Source organism: Crotalus tigris, unplaced genomic scaffold, assembly GCF_016545835.1.
Source record: "Crotalus tigris isolate CLP2741 ecotype Arizona unplaced genomic scaffold, ASM1654583v1 scf7180000019014.348434, whole genome shotgun sequence".
Lineage (NCBI taxonomy): Eukaryota > Metazoa > Chordata > Lepidosauria > Squamata > Viperidae > Crotalus > Crotalus tigris.
This window is the reverse complement of record NW_024097328.1, coordinates 215,830-229,896: the sequence shown is the minus strand read 5'-3', so window position 1 is coordinate 229,896 and position 14,067 is coordinate 215,830. Positions and strand designations below refer to the sequence as shown.

Below are 14,067 nucleotides of genomic sequence, written 5' to 3'. Positions count from 1 at the left end.
GGCTATGAATGAGGAGTGATAATGAATACTCCGCTCCTAGTATGAAGAGCATTCTAATTTTCCCGGGCTGAGAGTGATTTTACCTTCTGGTTTTTCTTTCCGGAGATTGCAGACTGTTGAATAGGAAATTTTCATGAAGGTATGAGTGTGGTTCTGTACCCAGTAAATCATGGTTGGATTGATCTGCATGAACAAAGAGATCTTCAACCCAGATACTATCCTATATGCCTGAAAGATTTTGACAGGATGTGACTCTGCTTTCACTGACTATTGTTCCTTCATGGCATCTGGAGCAACGATTGTGGGTTTATGATGAACTCTGTTTTCACCAGCTTGATAATAAAGCTGCAGTTTGACAATAGCCTGTTTTGCAGGCCACCAGAGTTTGCTACAAATCACAGTCTCGGGATCTGTCCAAAGGCGAGACTTGGAGACAGTGGGATTGAATGATCTTGGCTGTATAGAGGAGATAGGAGAATGTAGCATGTTAAATGCAAGGCTGAGTACCCATTTCTTGCTGCTTGTATCTCTTGCATTAAACCATGGTTTCACGGGATGTGCGGATAAGTCTGGCAGGCTGAATGTGGCAAGAGCATGCTTCTTAGCAACCTATGTGCCAACGCTCGCTCCTCGCAGTTGACGATCTAACAGATCAGGTACTTTGAGGGCCATCTTGACATGATCCCTAGGACTGTTCATTGCTCAGTGTGAGACACGCAGCTTTGATTGCGTTCCCTAGAAATGAAAGGCAAAAACCTGCTCCAAGTACAGCTGTACATATTCCACAGCATGTATGATACTGTTGAATTTCTGACTTTCCCAAATGCCCTTTTCCAAAGCTGGCTCAGAAGTACTGTAGTCCTTGACTTATGACTGTAACGGAGGCTAGAATTTCTTCTCGTTAAGTCGTGACATTCGTAAGTCGAAGCATCCACGCGACTGGACCCGTTTTTACGACCTTTCCTGCAGGAGTCAATTTTGGCTCGGTCGTAACTTGGAACGGTTACTAAGTGGCTGGATGTTAAGCGAGGACTAACCGTAGTCCTCTCTGTTCCACACCGAAGAACGCTAAAACTGAGAGTGGGTGATGCTGGAAATTATCCTCCGGTCTGATGCACATCCTCTTCTGCCATTTTCCCTGCAGTCAAACCAGTGGCCCCCAAGTGTCGGGTGCCCCCCTCTGTTCCTGTGGGAAAACCCGCCACCCTCTATTGCCAAGAAAAGGAAGGATTCCCAGAGCCAAATTACAGCTGGTACCGTAATGATGAAACGTTGCCACTGGATTCCAAAGCCAGCACTAAGTTCCAGAATTCTTCCTTTACGGTGAACCCCAAAACTGGCACGTTGGTAAGTCTGGGGGGAGAACAAGAAGAAGCAGGGTGGATGTCCTAACTTGGAGAAGGATTTGGAAGAGATTAATTCAGCTGGGCGTTTCCCTAGTCAATGTTTTTGTTAATTAGTTTTTGTTAGTGTGGGGTCCTTGGTGCTCTCTGAGCTTGGTTGTTTTCTTGCAGACGTTTCGTTGCCCAACTAGGTAGCCTCATCAGCGCTAGAGAGGAGTGGGGTGTGTGGAGAAGAGGAGGAGGACTGTGGGGTCCTTGGTGCTCTCTAAATTTGGTTGCAGATATTTCATTGTGCGATTAGGTAGTGTCATCAGTGCTAGAAAGGAGTGGGATGTGTGAAGAAGAAGAAGAAGAAGAAGAAGAAGAAGAAGAAGAAGAAGAAGAAGAAGAAGAAGAAGAAGAAGAAGAAGAAGAAGAAGAAGAAGAAGAAGAAGAAGAAGGAGGAGGAGGAGGAGGAGGAGGAGGAGGAGGAGGAGGAGGAGGAGGAGGAGGAGGAGGAGGAGGAGGAGGAGGAGGAAGAGGAGGAGGAGGAGGAGGGCTAGGACTATGAGGGTCCTTGGTGCTCTCTGAGCTTGGTTGTTTTCTTGCAGATGTTTCATTGCCCGACTAGGTAGTGTCATCAGTACTAGAAAGGAGTGGGGTGTGTGGAGAAGAGGAGAAGGAGGAGGACAATGACTGTGGGGTCCTTGGTGTTCTCTGAGTTTAGTTGTTTTCTTGCAAAAGTTTCACTATCCAACTAGGTAGCATCATCCATGCTAGAAGGGAGTGGGGGCTTGCTCTCTGTTTATATACCAAGTGGCTTGCCCTGTCCAATCAAGGAACCACCAAGAGCACCCCCACCAGCACTGACAGGGCAAACCACTAGTATATAAAAAGACAGCCAACCCATCTCCTCCTAACACTGATGAAGTTACCTAGTCGGGTCATGAAACGTCTGCAAGAAAACAAGGGAGCACCAAGGATCCCAGTCATTGTTGTCCTTCTCCTCTTCCTTCTCTTTGTCCTCCTCCTCCTCCCCCTCCTCCCCCTCCCCCTTCTCCTCCACTCCACACCCACACTCCCTTCTAGCACTGATGATGTGACTTAGTCAGACAATGAAACGTCAGCAAGAAAACAGCCAAGCCCAGAGAGCGCTAAGGACCCATTTTTTCAACCAATATTCTCCTCTGACGATAACACGGTTATATTTGGTTGAAGCTTTTGATTTAAGTTTCTAACCAACCAACGGTGCAGAATGGGGAGAGGAGGAAGCAGGAACCTCTGCGATTCAAAACAACAACAACTTTGCAATTCAGATGGGGAAGAATATTATGGCCAGGACTGGTTTATATCTATGATCCTGTCCAGTGAATCCAAAGCCTGCCGTTTATGAGCTTTCAGTTCCATACAGCAGGGAATCAGAAAAGGCCGGGCAAGGAGGAAGAGATGGCTGCCTTGGGAGGAAACATATGGAAACCTAGCATGGCAATAAAGCAAAAAATAAAATAAAATAATCTAGATTTCAACTGTTCTTTCCTTTGTTCCTTTTTCTACAAGCAGAGCTGGTTTCTTTCCCATTCTTCTTCTTCTTTTTTTTTTTATAATGACAGGAAGCTTGCAAACTTGCAGCACACACACTTCCTTCCCAAGCCATGCTCCAGAATGGCACGGTTTCCTGCAGGTGGGGTTTGGGAACTGAAATTCTCCAAGCGCAGGGGGGGAAAACTCACCGTGATTCTCCTTTGCGCACAGGCCTTTGCCGAAGTCCAGAAAGGAGACTCCGGTCGCTACAGCTGCAGAGCCAAGAACGTCGTGGGCGAAGCCTGGTGTGAAGGGATAGAAATGGAAGTTTGTGAGTAGCAGGGCGATGGTCTGGCACCAGAGGGTGGGATGAGGGGCAGGGTTCTGTTCAGCTCACAGTCTTTCTTTCTTTCTTTCTTTCTCTTTCTTTCTTTCTTTCTTTCTTTCTTTCTTTCTTTCTTTCTTTCTTTCTTTCTTTTTCTTTCTTTTTCTTTCCTTCCTTCCTTCCTTTTTCTTTCCTTCCTTTTTCCTTGCCTCTTCCTTCCCTTCCTTCTTCTTTCCTTCATTTTTCCTTGCCTTCTTCCTCCCTCCCTCCCTCCCTCCCCCTTCCTTCCTTCCTTTTTCTTTAATTTTTTCCTTCCTTCCTTTTTCCTTGCCCTTCCTTTCTTTTCTTCCTCTCTCTCTCCCTCCCTCCCTCCCCTCCCTCTTTTTCCCTTCCTTCCTTCCTTCCTTCCTTCCTTCCTTCCTTCCTTCCTTCCTTCCTTCCTTCCTTTCTTTCTTTCTTTCTTTCTTTCTTTCTTTCTCTTTCCCATCCATCTCGTATCCAGTGACTCTGGGTGACTAAGACTTCCTTCTGGAGATAGATGCTTTGGGTGGTAGTCAGGACCATGAAGTCAGAATATTCTAGTTGAGGGAACAGAGGAATGGGGATATGTCAGCTGAGGTCCCTTTTCTTTCTGCAGATGACCTTAATGTTGTTGGGATCGTGATCGGCGTATTGGTGGTGCTGGTCGTTCTGTCCCTGACTACAGTGGGGATCTGCTGTGCCTACAGGAATGGTTTCTTTGTCCACAACAAACAAAATGGAAACAGGTAACAACTTAATTGTCGAGCGCTGGGCTTATGAACAAAAAGGAAATACATGCACACATAGCAGGATATAATATTTCTTTTGTGCTACTCATAATAATAAGGAAAAAAAGGACAAAAAAGAGAAGAAATATGGCCGGTGGCAAATCATGTTATAAACAGAATCACTCGAAAAATGTTGACTATGTTGCTCAGAAATCTTCTTTTCCTGAGCAAGGGTTTTCCCCCCACTTTCCCCCCCATCCTTCTTTAGTAGAAAAGCACTGGAGGCAATTCAGAAGCGGCTAGAAATGCAACTTAGAGAAAGAAATTCAGTCTAGCTGGAAGGGTTTTCAAAAGAGGCAAGATTGGATGTCATTAATGCTGCATTTCTGTAGACAGTTAAGGGAGAATGATAGAAAGCCAAGGAAAAATTTTGACCAGAGTATTTATGTCACTTTAGCAGCGCTGGGCCAGGTTTAAATGTTGGCCCTTGCAAAATAAATTAGGGCAATAGCACTTAGTCTTATATACTGTTTCACAGTGCTTTACAGCCCTGTCTAAGCGGTTTACAGAGTCAGAATAAATTGCCCCCTACAATCTGGGTCCTTTACCGACCTCGGAAGGATGGAAAGCTGAGTCAACTTTGAGTCGGTCAGGATCGAACTCCTGGCAGTGGGCAGAATTAGCCTACAATACTGAATGAATGAATGAATAAACAAACAAAAAAATAGATAGATAGATAGATAGATAGATAGATAGATAGATAGATAGATAGATAGATAGATAATGTAAAATGGCTGAGTTTACTGGCATTGGCCAAGCAACCTGGATCCCCAAATTTCCTCTTTCCTTGTATGTCTCTGCTGGATGAAAGGAAATGAGGCTTGTCCGTTACACCAGCAGCCTTAAGTAACAAATCCAATGTAACAGATGGCTTCAGAATTAGCCCTAACAGGAAATAACACACCAGGAAGAGGAAAAGCATGCCAACACCAGCAAGGAGAGATAACTCTTCTTTTTTTTTTTTTTTAAGTTATTCAGCTGACTCAGGCTTTGAAGCTGGTGGTTCTCTGAAGATCTTCCATCTTCTCTCAGAAAAACTGAAATTGCAAGGATTTCCCTTTTGGATTGTCTTCCTCTGTAACTTTAGCACACAAGAGACTCCCAAATCACATGCAGGAAACCTTGATTTTAATGTTAATGCAGTGGCTCTCAGCAAATTTGCCTGGATGTCCTTTGCATATTTTATGTATATCATGCACATTTTTACATATTTGATGTACATCTTTGATAGGGTTTTTGCCTTGATTACACATATTTTATGCAGATGTAGACTCATGTTTGGCTTCCACTCACCCCTTTTCTCTCTTAGTCCATTAAATAAAAGGAGTTTTGTAATTGATTTTAACACAATAGAACCGAAGTAGAAAGGAACTGTTTAGGGATGTCCAACCTTGGCAACTTTAAGACATGTGGGCTTCAACTCCCAGAAGTACACCAGATGATAAAGCTGTTGTAGGTACAGATCTGCAAATGGCTCATGCCTATCCACAAGAATCTATCAACCAATGGCCAGCATGACATTGGCGCTAGATACGAGTTAACAGAAATCAAAAGGGTTTGGATTTAGACCATTTGTGGGAACGTAAGGACTTTAGGCTGATTGCTCTCTTGACTCCACCCTCAGGCTCTGCCTGTCCTTCTCCTACAAAGGAAGAGATACAACGTGTTGTTTTTAACTGATGTGGTCCAACTAAACATTGCCTTCCCTTCCCAGCTACAAGACTCCAGCGAAGCCAGATGGCGTGAATTATATTCACACAGATGAGGAGGTAAGGGCGTCTTCTTAGACCAAAGGACAGTGAAGGCATTCACAAGAATGACTATCTTCTCCTCCCCATCCCAAGAAAATAAAGACCTATGCCAGAGCCCAATATTAGCAGATGGTTACAACTTCCATTTCTTTGGGGATAAATGTTGGGTAAGATTTTGGGGCATGTTGCACTCGTGTGTTCATTTCTGCTGAAGGACCTCTCTGTAATTCTAACAAAGAATAGGCAGGAGATGCAGCTGCTTTAACAAGTGGCAGACAATTGCTGCATTCCCCTTCCCCAAAATACTGTACCTTTTGGGAGTCAGATCCAAAGCATTGCTCTGCTTAACTAAGGATGCAGCTTTCCTGGGAAGATTTGTGAGGGTCCCACTATTCCTATCCAAGATTGCTAATTAATCCCACCTCTGTTCTGAGTCCAAAGGAAGAAGAATCTAGGAGTGCCCAAGGAAGGAAACATTGGTCTATGGCTTCGTTTGCTTAACCGTAGATACCCAAACAAAGAAGAGGCTATTGATGGAAGATAATATTTGTAGCTCAGGGTTGATCTCTGGGGTCCCTAATGCTCTCTGAGCTTGGTTGTTTTCTTGCAGACGTTTCATGACCCAACTAGCTAACATCATCAGTGTTAGGAGGGGGGAGGAATTGCTCTCTGTTTATATACAAGTTCTTTCTAGCACTGATGATGTTATCTAGCTGGGTCATGAAACATCTGCAAGAAAACAAAAGAGAACCCAAAGACTCCACAGTTGAAGCCCCAAGAAGAGACTGGACAGTTGTTTGCCTGAGATGGTATAGATTCTCCTGCTTGAGCAGGGGGCTGGACTGGAAGACCTCCGAGGTCCCTTCCAGCTCTATTCTATTCCTCCCAATCCTCCTCCCTTTTTCTTTCTCCTGCACTCCACAAACCCAACTCCCTTGTGATTCGAATAATGTTATCTAGTTGGGTAATGAAACATCTGCAAGGAAACCACCAAGTTCAGAGAGTAACAACGAGCCCCACAAGAAGAGGGTATATTGAATTCTTACAATTTACAAAATGGGATATTTGGGTTTTATGCAGTATGCCAAGCTAAAACCAAGTCTGCTTCAGAAGGGTTGGATGCAATAGCAGAATTTACAAATACTTTTTGTAAATTCTGCTTGGGTTGACCTCCAGAGACGCTGGAAAAATTGAACCCTCAGCCTCCGTGGCCATTGACCAAGCAAGTTGCATCTTCCAACAGTTGTCGGGCGACAGCTCTTAATCTCCTTTTCATTCCAGAAGAGAGTTTGGTTTAATTTGGGCCAAAGTAGAGGAGAAAGGTACGCACAAACGCACCCCCCCCTTAACAAGCTGTGCTGTGTCTTTGCTGCAGGGTGACTTTAGACACAAGTCCTCCTTTGTGATATGAAACGGCAGAGACACTTGGATTTGGCCCGGCGGCGAGAGCAGAGCGCAGAAAACCTTCCTCTCAACTCCTCCTTGCGCAAGGGGCGACCGCTGATGTGTGTGTGTGTGTGTGAACGTGACCCTTTTTTACTCCTTTCTAAAACATTTACAGGCACCCGGGTGCAATGGCCGGTGGCTGGTTTTATTTTTTATTTTTTTAAAAAAACTTTGTTGTTGCCAAAGTCAAACCCTGGTTTTTTAATTGCCAAACTGCCATCTTCCACTCCAGAAGCAACCGTCGCCAACACCAGGTGGAGAGACTTCAACCTCTGGCAGGAGAAAAAACTGCTTCTGTGAAAATCTCTGGGGATCTACTACACCGAGGCAGCATCGAAAACAAACTTCTGCTCCAGTCTAGTCGCTCTCCTCTGCTTTAGGCAGACTTCGATTGCCCTTTCCCAGGCCAGGCTGTGCATTCCAAGCATCTCTTTGGGTTGCTAAGCAACAGCATACAACAACAACAACAATAACACAACAAAAAGCCAAGCCTTCTGACTTTTTGAACTCTGGTACCCAGGACTGAAGACCGAATTTTTCTCCTGTTCCTTCTTGCGTTTGTAGAATTCTGCAGTCTAATTATTTTTCTCTCTTTTTGGGGGTGGGGTTTTTGTTTGTTTTTGGCAAAGATGTATTTTGATTACTTTTTTTTAAAAGTCCTTTTTGTGTTTTTTTTTTATTTAAAATGTAAATAGGTTGGTAGGCCAAACGGTGTTAATTGTAATAACGTAGTGACTTTTGCAGGGTTTCTGGTTCATGCTGTCCAGTACTGATTCCAGCCATTATCAGTATTAACCGAAAGTGCAGAATATGCCGTGGGGCAAAACACTTTATTCCTTTCATGGGGTAGGACATTTATCTTCCCTTTGCAGAAAAATAGGAGCACAATCAAAAGACTTGTCCAACTAGCAAGAACATAAAGAGGAGGCCTTAAAGGTGTATTGAATTATTTTGTAAGTGGTAGGCATCTTATGATTATGACAAGATGCCCAAAACAGACGCTCCCAAATTCATTTGAGGGGTGCTCAAAAGTTACTGAGTTCTAAATTTTGGATGGGCCCTTTAGGTCCTGGGAAGGCTAAAACCATACAGCAGTTGTCAAATGAAACTCCGTGATTTAGCCAGCCAAAAATGGAGGGAACTCTGATCTTATGTGCATCATCTCCCTTTATTGACAGTTCCACACGGGAAAACACTTATCTCGTCCGTTGAAGAAAAAGAGGAAAGAGAGGATGGAGTGTAGTTAAATCTGCAATTCCCTCTCTAATTTTTCTGTTCAGGTAAGTATGGGAGCTGCCAACCTATCCGGCCTATAAGCAAGCAACTCCTAGCAATTCCCACAGCAGCAGCTGTGGTCTTCTCTGGTCTACAGCAGAAGCATCAAAGCTTGGAAACTTTAAGACTTGTGGACTTCAGTTCCCAGAATTCCCTAGCCAGTCGTGCATGGCTGGCTGGGGAATTCTGGGAGTTGAATCCACAGGTCTTAAAAGTGCCAAGGTTGGATACCCTTGTTTTACAGCAAGGATCTTACGATTTGCTGTGTTGGAAAAAGTGACTTTTTCTCCCCCAAAACGCAATATTTTTTAAGGACATCCTTTTCAGCTTCCAAGTTCATAGTCTTAATTCTGAACGGAGACAGTATTTTTTTTTTATTACCTACGAAGATGTAGGACTGGGTTTGTTGATCTTCTGTATTAACCTGCCTTAGAATAGCCAACACATTGGATCGGTTTGCTTTATCTTTTTTTAAGGAAGTTGAGAAGACCGTGGTGCATTTCATTTCTAACAGTTTTAAATTCCAAGGATAAAGTGGCACTAAATTTAAGGCAGGGGAGGGGATGTCACAGTGTGCCCCAATGTTACAATGTGCCCCAATCCAGCCAACTTGGTTTGATTTTAACCGTGGCTACCTCGGCATTTGACCAAAGCAAGGTGTTTATCCACTGCCAATTTTTTTTTTTCTTTTTCTCTGTCAACTTTATTTATGATCGAATGAGGTTGCCTTCTGGATCAAAATGGCTTTTCCTTCTGCCTTAGTATGTTCACTAACCCTTTTCCAAGGCTGCCTACCTGACACCCAAAAACAGGAAAATCCTTGAATATTTAGTGGAGAACGAAAAATCGATACTGCTTGCCTTCGGGATATATCTACACCAGAGGTGTCCAACCTTGGCCATTTTAAGGCTTGTGGACTTCAACTCCCAGAATTCCCCAGCCAGCATGGGAAATGGCTGGGGAATTCTAGGACTTGAAGTCCACAAGTTCTTCAAGTCACCAAGGCTGGACACCCTGGTCTACATTGTTACACTCGTAACCTGGATTAATAGGTAGGGTTGACCACCAAGGACAGGTTAGAAATCAAAGGAGACTGAATCTCATAGTTGGACCATCTTCTTTGCAAAACTAAGTTTTGCATGCTAGAAAGCAGGTTCAAGGAATTTTGATTCTCGGTAGGCTTTGGCAGGTACAAAGTTCAGTTGACCAGCAGGATTAGGGCCTCTAGGCATGGTTTTTGGCGCCAGGCTGATGTTGAGAAGGTCAACTCAACTTGAGGTGCAGCATGATCTTCCCATTTTGCTGTTCGACTCTTGTTCTGCCCAATGCTGAGTATGATAAGAGCAGTGGAATATGTTAGAAGAGTTATCTATACCTGAAGAACCTAAGATCGTAGAAGGTCAGAGGTGAGTTAGGCTGGGAGTTGTCACACAACTTTGTTGGGAATGAAGCAGATGGGGACTGCTCAGCCTATAATCATTTATCAACTATGGGGAAGATTCTTCAGGGTTTGAAACACCAGTTCGTTACCTGCAGAGATTTTTCCGTAGCAACTTAAACAGGTTGGTGATTTAAGGTAGTATAATCTATCATTCAAACCCTCGATCTGTGCCAGATTGGCATGGCTCATTAACGTATTTCTTACTTTAAGGAACGGGGTGATCCAGATCCTAGAAAGGACTATTAGTGGCATGGGATGAGTCAATTGAAATTTCTTCCACCAAAGTCAGGTCAATTAATCCTGGTTAAATTTGTAAAGGGCACAAATGCTTCCAAGTGACTTCTTCAAAAGCGGTCATCTTATGTGAGTTAGAAACTCTTTCCAAAGATTTACAGTCTTTTGGGTCTCAAAAAGGCACCATTGGAAATCTCTTTCAACAAACAGGTCTCCACAAAACGCATTGTAAATACTTGATCAGTTTGTACTAATGTATTGCATAAAACTTTGCGGAGAATGTTTTACATAAATATATATATAAAAGTTCTTCTGGACAACGTTTGTGCTGATGGTGGTAGTGAGATCCCCTGCGTGGGGGTTACGGCTGCAGGGTTACTTTGGATGCAACGTGGGTGAAGTTTAGTTATTCCTGCAGCTGCCTAGTATGGTTAAATCCTCAAAGGTATGACCACAAACAGAATTTTGGTTGCTAAGCAAGGCAGTTAAGCAAGTCAACGCCTGATTTTATGACCTTTTTTGCCACAGTTGTTAACCAAGTCACTACAGTTAAGTGAATACAGTTCCCCTCTCCCCCCCCCCCTTGACTTTGCTTGTCAGAAGCTGGCTGGGAAAGTCATGAATGGCAATCACATGAGCCCAGGAATTGCAACTGTTTAAATACATGCCAGTGGCCAAATACCTGATTTTTGATCACATGACTTTGGGGAGGCTGCGACAGTTGTTATGTGCGAGGACCGGTCCATAAACCACTTTTTCCAGTGCTGTTGTCACGTCAAATGGCCAGTGAGTGATTGTAAGATAAGGACTCTCTTGTGGTTACGTTCTTCTCCTTGTCTTTAGCAAAAGTTCCTGGACAGTAGTTAAGAGTGATCAAATATTTATTCCCAATCCTTATGGGGGGGGGGGAGAATTAGGACTCACTAGGAGTTTGAAGCCAGATTGGTACACGCACCTAAGGGAAAAAAGCACACACAAGTGCAGTTCATTACCATCTCTATCCTGGCGTATCAGTTTTCATTGTGTGCTGCAGGGGGAGGCTAAAGCTGAAGGGTAGCAACCTCTGATAGGAGAGGTACACCTCCAGGTGAACATCACATCACAAACCTGGATCTCTTTGACCTTGGTCCTTGTTTCCATCAGCTGGAACGGGGTGGTGGAGCTCTTGCCTCACAGTAAGGAGGCTGTGAGTTCAATTCCAGGTAGCAGCAGATATTTCTCTCCCTGAGCGCGAAGTGAAAATATTGCTGTGAACTTCACCTAGGTGTCAGGAAGGGCATCCAGCCAGCAAGCACTCAGCTCCATACAGTTGCCCTGACTCCACTTCAATGCAAGGAATTACAAGGTTGTTAAAAGAAAAAAATGCTTCCATCAGCAAATGGGATCTAGATGGATGTTGGTCTGATGTATCTTGTCCTGCCTTCTAATGATACAATGAACAATATGTGATGGACTGATTACAGTATGGATGGACGGACGGACGGATGAAAGAACTGGCTCTCAGTTGCAAGTTACCAACTGATCAAGGAAGACACTGTTGAGGCTTTGGGATGAAATGTGTACATTGCTTTTTGAAGAGTATATGCACCCTTACAAGTAAGAACTATGCTTAACAACAGTCTATTTTTTTTTATGTCTCGCTGAATTGTTTTTAAAAGGGAAAAAGCAAAGATTTAAGAACTGTCTCCAGACAGCTAAATCTTCACAAAAGAACTCTAAAACAACTGAAAATTGAGACATTGGATCAGTTGAAGCCTCTATAGGTTGTGACAGCAGTTTGTGCTTTTCCTTTGAAGCAATAAATTCCAGTCAATGGACTCAAGATAACATTTCTCCAACCTCTCGGTATGACAGTCTTTCACCAGTGAAGGCTCAACAAGGACTAAATCTCTCAAACCAAATCTTTGGTGATTCTTACGACAAGCCGCTGTGAAAAACAATCTTCAATTCTCTGAAACTGTCCTTTTGTAACGCGAAGTAGAAGGGAGACTGAAGTCAATCCCCGGAAAGGTTTTCAACCTGTAATGTTAATAAAAATGAATAAGAATTAGATTCTTGGTAAAGGCATTTTCCCTTGCACATATTTCTCAGCCAGGTCAGTGCATCTGTTCAGTGCAAGAAAACACTCCTTATATAAAGCAGTTCTTTTCCCCCCCCCCAAATCCTGTTTCATGTACCCAGATGTTCCACAGAGAATTAGAAAAGGTGGATTGGTTTCCAAAAGATGGTTTTAGAATCTTCCTACTTTAAATGTACATTGTATATCAAGAGGAAAAAGAAAGGGGAAAAAAAGTCATTGCTGTCAGCAATGAAACGCTGGCCTCATTCCAATTTAACTACATGCAAAGCAGAATAGAACTGGTGACACCAGGGAGCTTGACAAAATGCTCTTGAAAGGATTAATCCTAAAGAGCCTATAAAATGTTTGGAACTTAAAAAAGATTTCTGAGGGACTCTGAAGGACCAACAAAATTGCAGAGAATAAAAGATTCGGTGCAGTCTGCATAACGCTAGACTAGGGAACTCTGTTCTAGCCTTCCATACCATCATTTTCTTTGTAATTCTTCTCACCGGAGATGAGTTTTTAATTCAATTTTTATATAGAAAGCCAGTTTGGTTTAATGATGAAGGCACCAGGCAACAACCAGGAGATGGTGAGTTATATTCCTCCCTTAGGCATGAAAGCTGACTGGGAGACTTTGGGCGAATCACCAGGAGACGGTGAGTTCTAATCCTGCTTTAGGCATGAAAGATGGTTGGGCGACTTTGGGCCAATCACCAGGAGACAGTGAGTTCTAGACCTGCCTTAAGCATGAAAGCTGGCTGGATGACTTTGGGCCAGTCACCAGGAGACTGAGTCCTAGTCCAACCTTAGGCATACAAGCTGGGTGGTTTTGGACCAATCACTAGGATACCATGAGTTCTAGTCCCGCCTTAAGCATGAAAGCTGACTGGAGGACTTTGGGCCAATCACCAGGAGATGGTGAGTTCTAGTCAAGCTGGGTGCTTTTGGACCAATCACCAGGAGATTGTGAGTTCTAGTCCCAATTTACACATGTAAGCCAGCTGGGTGACAGGCCACTCACTCTCAGCTCATGATGTCAAGCTTGGGACAAGCCGGCTAGTCAATCCTGCCTCAACCATCCATCAACTCAGCTGATTAAAAAAAAAATATGGAGCCCACTTGTGGGTCAATGATAGGAAGAAAAAAAATCTAATATTTACATAGAGTGCTTGGATCTCCATCCAAAAATATGTCTCGGACCACAACACAACTTCTGGGATCCCCACCTTCCAATAAAACATTTCTCAAACCATGCTTACCGATTCATCGGGCCCCCTGGACGAGCGTTTTCCTGTTGGACCTTAGCGCTCTTTCCCAATGAGATTAGCAAAAGAAGGAAAGGAGACATGAGGTTTTGACTCAAGGCAAGTGGTAGCACTTGGAATTCGTAAAAGTATTTATTGCGCATAGAATAAAATTAAAAACATGGTATGAACGTAATAAATAATCTTCACACCGGGGTTGAAGTCCCTCACATGTGATGACAGCTTAGCCGGGGTCTCCAAACTTGGCAGCTTTTTAAGAATTGTGGACTTCAACTCCCAGAATTTATGGTTAGGGAATTCTGGGAGTTGAAGTCCACAAGTCTTACAGTTGCCAAGTTTGAAGCCCCCTGCTCTAGAGATACCTTTTCTCTGCAGGAGAAAATATGGATTCAGTTCCAGCGAGATTATGAGGTTGCAGTAGGTCTTTCGCTTTTTGGGTTGCACAATCATTTTCATGGGGAGGAATGACTATGCAATTTCAACATGCAATTCTTCCAGGAGACTCATCTCCCCCCCCCCCCAAAGCTTATCCCCTTGTTTGCATGGTCTGGCCTAGACCAGAGACACGGACATATGGAACTATATCTTTCTTCTGTCTGACCTTAGATTCACC

The 14,067-nt window shown here is 43.6% G+C and overlaps 1 protein-coding gene and 1 long non-coding RNA gene across 2 annotated transcripts in view; one reads left to right on the top strand and one right to left on the bottom strand.

Moving 5' to 3' along the window:
• JAM3 (junctional adhesion molecule 3) overlaps positions 1-10,433 on the top strand; it is a 36,457-nt gene extending 26,024 nt beyond the window's left edge. Inside the window, exons 5-9 of the mRNA XM_039358381.1 lie at positions 1,145-1,347; positions 3,075-3,174; positions 3,806-3,935; positions 5,692-5,746; positions 7,104-10,433. Of these exons, the coding sequence (XP_039214315.1) occupies positions 1,145-1,347; positions 3,075-3,174; positions 3,806-3,935; positions 5,692-5,746; positions 7,104-7,139 (524 nt within the window). The 3' untranslated portion in view covers positions 7,140-10,433. The remainder of the gene's footprint in view (positions 1-1,144; positions 1,348-3,074; positions 3,175-3,805; positions 3,936-5,691; positions 5,747-7,103) is intronic.
• LOC120314870 lies at positions 8,827-14,034 on the bottom strand. The gene is made up of 2 exons (XR_005558547.1): positions 13,449-14,034; positions 8,827-12,143 (listed from the first exon to the last, which is right to left on the bottom strand). It is a non-coding gene; the product is annotated as an uncharacterized LOC120314870 (long non-coding RNA).
• Positions 14,035-14,067: the final 33 nt, after the last annotated feature.